This window comes from Spea bombifrons, chromosome 1 (assembly GCF_027358695.1).
Source record: "Spea bombifrons isolate aSpeBom1 chromosome 1, aSpeBom1.2.pri, whole genome shotgun sequence".
Taxonomy (NCBI): Eukaryota; Metazoa; Chordata; class Amphibia; order Anura; family Pelobatidae; genus Spea; species Spea bombifrons.
Genome location: NC_071087.1, coordinates 62,261,242 through 62,270,445, shown reverse-complemented (window position 1 = coordinate 62,270,445; position 9,204 = coordinate 62,261,242). Strand labels below are relative to the sequence as shown.

The 9,204-nt window shown below is 40.2% G+C and overlaps 1 protein-coding gene across 1 annotated transcript; it reads right to left on the bottom strand.

Annotated features, from left to right (window-relative positions):
* Positions 1-6,059: 6,059 nt before the first annotated feature.
* LINGO3 (leucine rich repeat and Ig domain containing 3) lies at positions 6,060-7,960 on the bottom strand. Its single transcript, XM_053462427.1, has one exon. It carries the CDS (start codon positions 7,939-7,941, stop codon positions 6,124-6,126), a length of 1,818 nt encoding a protein of 605 aa, XP_053318402.1. The 5' UTR covers positions 7,942-7,960; the 3' UTR covers positions 6,060-6,123.
* Between the last annotated feature and the right edge of the window lie 1,244 nt (positions 7,961-9,204).

Sequence of the window (9,204 nt, the reverse complement as noted above, 5' to 3'; positions counted from 1 at the left end):
ATCTTAGCATTGGAGAGAGGGAAGATGAGGAGTTCAGTTTTGGAGAGGTTAAGTTTCAAGAAACGTGCAGATATCCAGGTAGAGGCAGATGCAAGGCAGTTAGTTACACGATCTAAGACAGAGGGAGAGAGACCAGGGAAGGACAGATAGATCTGGGTGTCATCAGCGTGCAGGTGGTATTGAAAGCCAAAGGATGAGATCAGTTTGCCAGGGAGGAAGTGTAAAGAGAGAACAGAAGGGGTCCTAAAACTGAGCCTTGGGGTACCCCAACTGAGAGAGGGAGGGGAAGTGTTACTGGAGATAGAGATGCTGAAGGTACGATCAGAGAGGTAGGAAGTGAGCCATACCCCCAGATATGCCACTCCACCCTCCCCACATATGCCTTATATACCCTATATGACTTATACCCCCAGATATGCCACTCCACCCTCCCCACATATGCCTTATATACCCTATATGACTTATACCCCCTGATATGCCACTCTGCCCTCCCCACATATGCCTTATATACCCTATATGACTTATACCCCCTGATATGCCACTGTGCCCCCTGATATGCCTTATACCCCAGTATGCCTTATATCCCCAGATATGCCACTCTGCCTTCACCAAATATGCCTTATATGCCTTATACCCCCCAGATTTGCCATAGTGCTCTTATAGATTCGTTCGCAGATTCATTCACAGGATACAGGATTAATCTAACTGTCCCCAGGATTTCGATTTCCCTTAGTTTGCACCCCTTTACCTCTAACTGCACCTTAAGTTAACCTCATTAAATTAATTAAACGCTCACTCCTCAGCATTAAATTAACCCTAAAGACCCGTTTAACTATAACTGCCCCTAAATTAACCCTGAAGACCCCATTAACCATCACTGCCCCTAAATTAACCCTAAAGACCCCATCAACTATAACTGCCCCTAAATTAACCATAAAGACCCCATTAACCATAACTGCCCCTAAATTTACCCTAAACACCCCATTAACCATAACTGGCCCTACATTAACCCTAAATAACCCATCAACCACAACTGCCCCTAAATTAACCCTAAACACCCCATTAACCATAACTGCCCCTAAATTAACCCCCACCTCCTCTAACTTTCAGCAGCCCCAATATTAATTCTTACTTCCTGTTAGATAATTTGCTGATCAGTGTGAATGCTATAAGTAAAGGGGTGGGGGGTCAGCCTGTCAGTGCTCAGATAAAATGCTGCATCCTGCATCAAATTGGTCTGCATGGTTGTCATCCCAGAAGGAAGCCACTTCTAAAGATGATGCACAAGAAAGCCCACAAACAGTTTGCTGAAGACAAGCAGACTAAGGACATGGATTCCTGGAACCATGTCCTGTGGTCCTATGAGACTAAGATAAACTTATTTGGTTCAGATGGTGTCAAGCATGTGTGAAGGCAAGCAGGTGAGGAGTACAAAGACAAGTGTGTCTTGCCTACAGTCAAGCATGGTGGTGGGGTAGTGTCATGGTCTGGGCCTGCATGAGTGCTGCCGGCACTGGGGAGCTACAGTTCATTGAGGGAACCATGAATGCCAACATGTACTGTGGCATACTGAAGCAGATAATGATCCCCTCCCTTTGGAGACTGGGCTGCAGTGCAGTATTCCAACACAATAAAGACCCCGAACACACCTCCAAGACGACCACTGCCTTTTTAAAGAAGCTGAGGGTAAAGGTGATGTACTGGTCAAGAATTTCTGTTGCCTCTACAACCACACCATATGGTGCCCTGTGTGACCACACAGGTTGCATAATTAAATACCTGCCAACATTTACAAGGGCCACGACAGAAGGTATTTGGGGCTTTACCAAGACTTTATATGTGGTTTATGACCTATTGATAGCTATTTATCTATCTGAAAGAATTTAGGAGAATATATTTGTATAACACAGTTTCATTAATAGACATATCTTTCTGTTGTTTCTATTCACTGTGTTGTGTGTTGGTGGGTATTCACTCATACCCACCAAAAATTCTGAACTCCTGGAAAAATGTATAGTTTGTTGGCATGCATGCATGTATTCAGGGTAAATCAATAAGGTGAGATTTCCCTGATCTCACATCTTTAATTTATTGCTATGTTAAAGCAGGATATCCCTGCTTTAAACACCCACTGAACCATTGTTGCCAAGCACTATTTTAATTTTTTTATTTTAATACCTTCAAATATGTAATATGTAATACAGCTTCTTTTCTTTTTTTCAAGGTCACATGATTTAATACAAATTAATTATACAGACATATGCTTGTACAGGTAAATCATGAATCTTACAATTTACTATTATTATCTACTCCATCCAATCATCATACAATCCTCTGGGGGGGATTAGGAAATCTCGTCTAGGCTAGCCAACCACTATTTTACACATTAAAACCGGGTTACCTTTGGAGAAATATTTGGGTAGAACTTATTTTTCTATATTGCCTTTGCTTCTTGGCAACACAAACCCACGAAAAGTGTGAATTCTAGCAGTGTTAGCCTACTAGCTAACATGTCTACATTGAGGTTTCATTCCTTATTTAAAAAAATGGTCATAAAACAATAAAATACATAGCCCTGGTACAGATATTTTGTCATAAATAACTTGGAGAGGAAATGCTAATTTGTCTGTCAGCTTTATTCTGGCATCTATTAATGTCATGTCCATATGAAATGATTACTTTTCATTGACTTTCATGATTGGGTCCCATCAATAATGTTATTGTGGTCCACCTGCCCTAAATTCCAAACACAGACTCTTGTGCTAAGCATTTCTCTTTATTTCAGGAAGACACAGAGGAAAAACCCATTAAGAAGAAAATGTTCTCCAAAGCAAAAGGTTGCATAATACGACACACATTAATGATTGACCTGTTACCTGGAAAGTGCTTCCTTGAACTTCTTCAGATTGTGCAAGGTAACATCAACGCTCACAATTTCTGTGACTGGTGTTCACATGACTTAAAAAGTATGCTATTGGTCCCCTGCACCTGGAATCACTGGGAAATATTGCCCATCATGTTTAATTCCATCACAGTTGGCTTTAAAGCTTACTATATTCATGATGGCACAGAACATAATGAAGGGATGAAGGAGTTAAGGCAAGCAGTCAAGTGAAAATCAAAAAGCAATAATTGCAGATGAATAGTTGCTCAACGCAGCCCCTACATAATTTTTGAACAGTTTCCTTGATGAACGCTTCTCCTTACTCTAAACACTGAATGTTCTTAACTTTTTAAACCAGCTTCAGTTGACGGTTCTATACTAACTTATGATAGTTTGACACTACAGGGCTGATATCTCATAGTTTCTTTTTTTTTTTTTTTAAAGATATTCACTGGTAATTAGCATTAAGTGGGAGTAAACTAGATTCAACGGAATTCAACCAACCTTGATTTGGTATGTAAAATCTAGTTAATAATTGTTTAACTATAACAAAAAGTTTGAAAATGACTGTAACGTGTTAACATTTTTCAGCGGGAAATAAAAATTGTCTATTTGTGTTTAGGATATGCATGTCCACCGAACTGATTTTAGAGCTTGTTATGCTCATCTACAATCAGGAATCCCTACAGGGCTGCCCTCTTGATTTCAAGGACATGTTTGTCCTTAGGAAGAGACAATTGGTAAAAGACTTTATTAGGATCCGTTTATTTTCTATGTATGAATTCAGTTCTATGCATTATATTCACCAAACTAGCAGGAAACATCATATCCAAGATGATTAAATACAGCCCTGTAAAATGCATTTTCCATGGCAATCTCTGGTTAAAAGGACCATACTATGCCTAGTGTACAAGGTCACATTAACAACAGAACCCTGCTAGCAAGCAGTGCACATGCGACTACATTCTAAGTAGTTGGAAGGGAATGACAGTTATCAAAAGGGTAAAATACACATTAATGTGACCTTACCCTTATTTAGCTACTTACATTATTGGCATTTTGGAGATGGATACATCTGTTGCTATCCAGTGGTGTAATCTAGCCTAGTCCAACTAGGCCTAGGGTGGAAGGCCCAGGGGGGGTACCACATAACAGGAACCTTGATCGTCTTCCCTGTAGCACCACTGATCTAAAGGTAGGTTAGAATAAAGATCACAGATCTCGCCAACCAGCCCATTAGCACTATAGAGGACTATGTTGAGTCAGCTGACATCATATGCTAGCACTCAGCAGAGGATGGCAGCACACAGTAGGCGACTAGTGGTGCAGCCCTGGCTTGGGCCTAGGGGAGCACTGAAGGTAAATATGCTACTGACAATACCACTTGAAGATATGGGCAAAACTGGTTGCAGAGGTGGCCTTGTGTCTGTAACCACCTCTGTACATAAGAGTATAATCATATTTTAACCTTAGTAACGAACATTTAATTCCTAATTCTAAAAGGCAGTAAACTAGAACACCTGCAATGTTCATGCAACCATCAGCATGATGGGAATTGTATTCAAGATGTAATATAAAGGGGTGGTATTTAATTCATGGGATAGGCATGCTTAACATACCTGGCCTCTCCAATAATAATTGAAAAAGGTTTAAAGTTTTTGGGAAAACTAGATGAGCCCCATGGGTTTTGGCTGTTGTCTTTTCTAAAATAGTATAGCCCCATAGCTCCAATCTTACTAGCTGAATTAGATTTTCAGTATTTCCACACATTCTTCCTCACTTTAATCTTGGGAATCGACTCCAGCTAATAATTGTCCTATTAAATTAAATCAGTTGGTTTTGATTTGTTTTTTGGTTATCACACTGGTGGTAATCCAAAATGCTTTCTAGGTTTAAGAATGTTGTGGATGTGATCTTAGCATGACAAGTGTGGGTCCTAATTATTTCATGTTGTCAAAATTATTTAGGATATATTTAGGATCCCAGTTTCATTCTTCATAGTGTGAACTCAAGTGAGATTTCAATATACTCAAAAATATGTTGTCATAGCTTGGATAATTCCCATTGTGGCAAAATGACAAGATTTCACCCTCCAAAGATAATGAGATGTATATTACATAAATATATTTTACATGTAATGCAATTTTTTAATATCAGAAAAATGAAACTTGTTTATCAGAGAAGTGACCATAACCTTGTGGGTTATCTGCATTATTCTAGAGAATAACCCTTTTGTATTTAGGCCTGACGCAGAACTGAAGTGGTCTTAGAGCAGGCCCTAGTCCAAGACAATGGCACTCCATGCAGGAATACTCTTTTCTCACCACAATTTATTTCCCATTTTAGATTTCCCATTTGCATTATGTTGCTATACATTAATTGTGTGTTTACACGATTTAATATATAAACACATTTCCTCCTTTGCCTTTTTTATATCATTTTTACTTTTCAGTGGATGAAAGAGGGACACAAGGATTTTGGTCCTAATTGGGCAATCAGTCCCCAGTAAGATTGCCTAGGGGCTGCCACCACTTTAGACATATCTCCCTAGGAATAATACTGCCTGGTAAACCCATGATTCCGGTGTCCAGACAGCTGCTTGGAATGACCATCCATGACAAATATCGTTGAGGATAATCCACGTGTCTCCTTTCTTGTGATTTTGTATAATTTCCCCAAACCCTCAAAAGCATATGAGTTGGTGCATATTGGTGCTGTGTATACTCTGTTCAATTCTCAAAATCAATAAATGTATTGTATTCGATGATTCCTGTATATATCCTGAGTTTTTTCCTCCAGTGGTTATCAAAATAGCATTAGCGTTTCATAGACATTTTAAACCCATTTCATGTCTTGATTCCTGAATCATAATCTAGGGGCAATTTTCAAGAATTAAACATATTACGTTAACCAATTTTCTCATTCTATTAATTTCAATCATACTGCTAATTGCTTTGTCTTCTAAGTCACCTGGAGATCCATATCAAGATCACACTGGTAGTTGTGATTTTGACATCCTATTAACATTGTATTATTTATCATGTTATATGTTTTCAAAAGGTTGGCTTATGCCATCCTTCATCCTAACGCGAATGTAATCATATCATAAGTTGAGCTGTAAAGGAATTCACTTAAACTTGTTGTTAGCCCTTGTTTTATAGGACTGGAAGAATAATTATATTTTTTCAAGCAATAGAACATAATGTCCAAGTTACTGTAATTCAGTCTGTTAACCACTTTCATATCATCTTCATGTTGAACTTCCTGGCTCCACCCTGACCTGCTGCAGAGGTTGGGCCATCAACCTTACGGAAAGAGTATTCCACTGAGAAGTTGTTCTTATGTTGTCCTCTGCCTCTGCTCCACACAAATAGTAACAGGAAGCAGAAGAGGACAACACCCAGGAAGGTAATGCAGCCCATTGCTGTTGACACCAAGATGGTCTTCAAGTCCAAGGTGAACTTCAAAAACACATGGGTGTCATTATGAAAAGTGTCATTGTATTCTGGGAGATATAATGTTCTGTTGGAGTAAGGGGAGTTGTCACTTTTGACTGTCAATGTAGCAAAGTAGGTGTCATTGCCTCCAGCATTTGTAGCAATACAGATGTATGTACCGCTGTCCTGTACTTGTGCATATCTGATTTCCAAAGTTCCCTCTGGTAGGACAGTTGATCTCCCAACACTCCTGCTTGTAATCATTCTTCGTTGAGGTGAGACCCATACAATTATTGGGGCAGGATCCCCATCTGCCTTACAGTGAAACGATACAGCTTGCCCTTCATGAGTTGTAATATGCTGCAGCTTTCTGTCTTTTATCTTGGGCTTTTGGCATGTAAAGTATTCAAAAAGTACTGAGTCAGGAAAATCACGAAGAGCGTTGCCCTGGATTTCAGCTGGAGAGGCACAGACAGGTTGGTAGCCATCAAAGTTGAGAGTCTTTCTGCGTTGCAGGATCCACAGCAGGCGGCAATCACAGACAAGAGGATTGGCATCCACTCTCAATGTCTCCAATGTGTTAACTGACTGGAACACACCCTCCTCTAAAGTAGACAGAAGGTTATTGGAGACATTAAGAAGACGGATTTGTCTCAACCCATAAAAAGCCTGGGAATCCACAGTAGTCAGAGAAGCGCCAACCATGTGGAGCTCTCGAAGTCTGAAAAGGTCTCTGAAAGAGCCACGCTGTATGGATCTGATTGGGTTGTAGGAAAGATTTAGATATTCTAAATATACCATACTCCTTAGTGCAGCTGCTGGCACAAAGGTGAGGTTAGTGTAGGTGATGGAAAGGGAAGAGAGGTTCAGCCCCTGAAAAGCTGTAGCACACACATCCTCCAAAAATGGCCAACAGTCCAATTCAAGCACTTTTAAGTTGTAGAGCTTTTGAAAGTTGTGCTCTTCTAAAGAGCTGGTTCCCAAATGACGAAGTCTTAGTACCTCAAGTCCTTGTAAGTAAGAAAGTGACTCACCAGATATGGAAGTCAGGTTGCACTTTTCAATGGTTAGCTGCTCCAGTCCAACAAGCCCAGAAAAGGCTTTCTGTGAAATGTACAGTAGGTCATTGTCCCCAACGTCCAGGATCTTCAAGTTCTTTAAATCCTGAAACATAAAATCAAGTAAAATAACAATTTTGTTTTCACTAATGTCCAAAACAGTCAAATTGCTTAGTTTTGCAAAAACGCCAGTGGAAAGAAGCTTCAGCTGGTTCCCTTTCAGTCTGAGTATTTGAAGGTAGAAGAGATTGGCAAAGGCCCCAGGCTCTATCGTAGAGATGATATTTTCACTAAGATCAACTTCCTCTAACTGAGAGTATGAGGACAGTTCACCAGGGTTTAGGCAACGTATACGGTTCTTGCTGAGGTCCAAAAATCTGGTTTCAGAAGGTATACCCTCAGGAATCGTGGCCAGACGCTTGCGATGGCATATGACTGACCGGATCTGAGGTGTACAGTCACAACGGGCAGGACACCCCAAAGCCTTCCAAACTGGAAACAGTAGTAGAACTTGAAGAACCAGAATCAGGGGCCAGCATGATGCCATTATACCGGGCATCATAAAAACAGAGATTCTACCATTTTCTCAGGCACCTACAGACACAAACAAAACATGCATTAGTGCCAAATCATATAAAATCCACTATTATCAAATAGACTCAACACCTGTCTCTATATTGTACTTATATTTATGCACACTTCATCAAGTTTCTGTTTTATTTAATCCTAATCACTAGACACCAGGAATTGATCTTTACTGTGTGTGTGGAGAATGTCAGTACACATACTAATAGTAATGATAATAACAGCCTGATGTATGTGTGGCAGGATAGAAATGTCATGTATCATTTAGACTTTTGCACGGCAAGCAAAATCAATTTTGCCAAATTCTTTTTGCCCCGTTTGTTTGGTTCAGAAAAATTTGGATACCTTTTTTTGATTTGAAAATGAAATGCAGGGGGTTTGCCCAAAGAGGGAGGTCCATGTCACGTTCTGCACTCACATTTCACTTGCAGCATCTCTTCAAAGTTAAGGAAGAGATCCAGACTTGATTTTGCGTTGCAGGACCACCACCACAAGCAACAGTAGGGACTCAATTTTTACCAAAAATGGATGATTTTGATGAATTGATCCCACAGGTGAAGGAGTTGGGCACTGGGAAGACACTGGGTAGACACGTAGAGCCCCATGGTACTGGACAATAAGTATTTAAAGTATTGTTTCCTCAGAGATTGAGTAACAGCAGCAGAGCCAGGCACACAGACTCATCCAACCACAAGACCGTATTACCAAAAAAAATGGATCCTCAGAGTAAGGAAGGACATTAAGTCAGAGAGGCAGAGCAGGGCACAGGACAGGCACATTCAGATTGTATACAGTTGTGGCCAAAAGTTTTGACAATGACACAAATATTAATTTTCACAAAGTCTGCTGCCTCAGTTAAGATGATGGCAATTAATTGCAAACTCCCTCTTTGCCATGAAAATGAACTTAATTCCACAAAAACATTTCCACTGCCCCAAATGGACCATCTGACATCATATTTTTGATTCTCTCATTAACACAGGTGAGAGTGTTGACTTGGGCAATGCTGGACATCACTCTGTTATGCTGGTTGAGTTAGAATAACAGACTGGAAGCTTTAACCCCTTAACGACCACGTCATGAAAAAATGGTGGCATTAGACAAGCTTATAAAGTGATCTATGATCTACGATCACTTTCTTCGTTTAAACAGTGTTGCTGTAATGCCTCGATGTCGAGGCATTCAGCAACACCGATATCGGGATCAGCGCCATCTCTGGCCCCTCCCTGGGGCATGTCCC

Coding starts and splice junctions, on each gene's coding strand:
- LINGO3 (XM_053462427.1), bottom strand. CDS start 7,941: ATGATGCCCGGTATAATGGCATCATGCTGGCCCCTGATTCTGGTTCTT.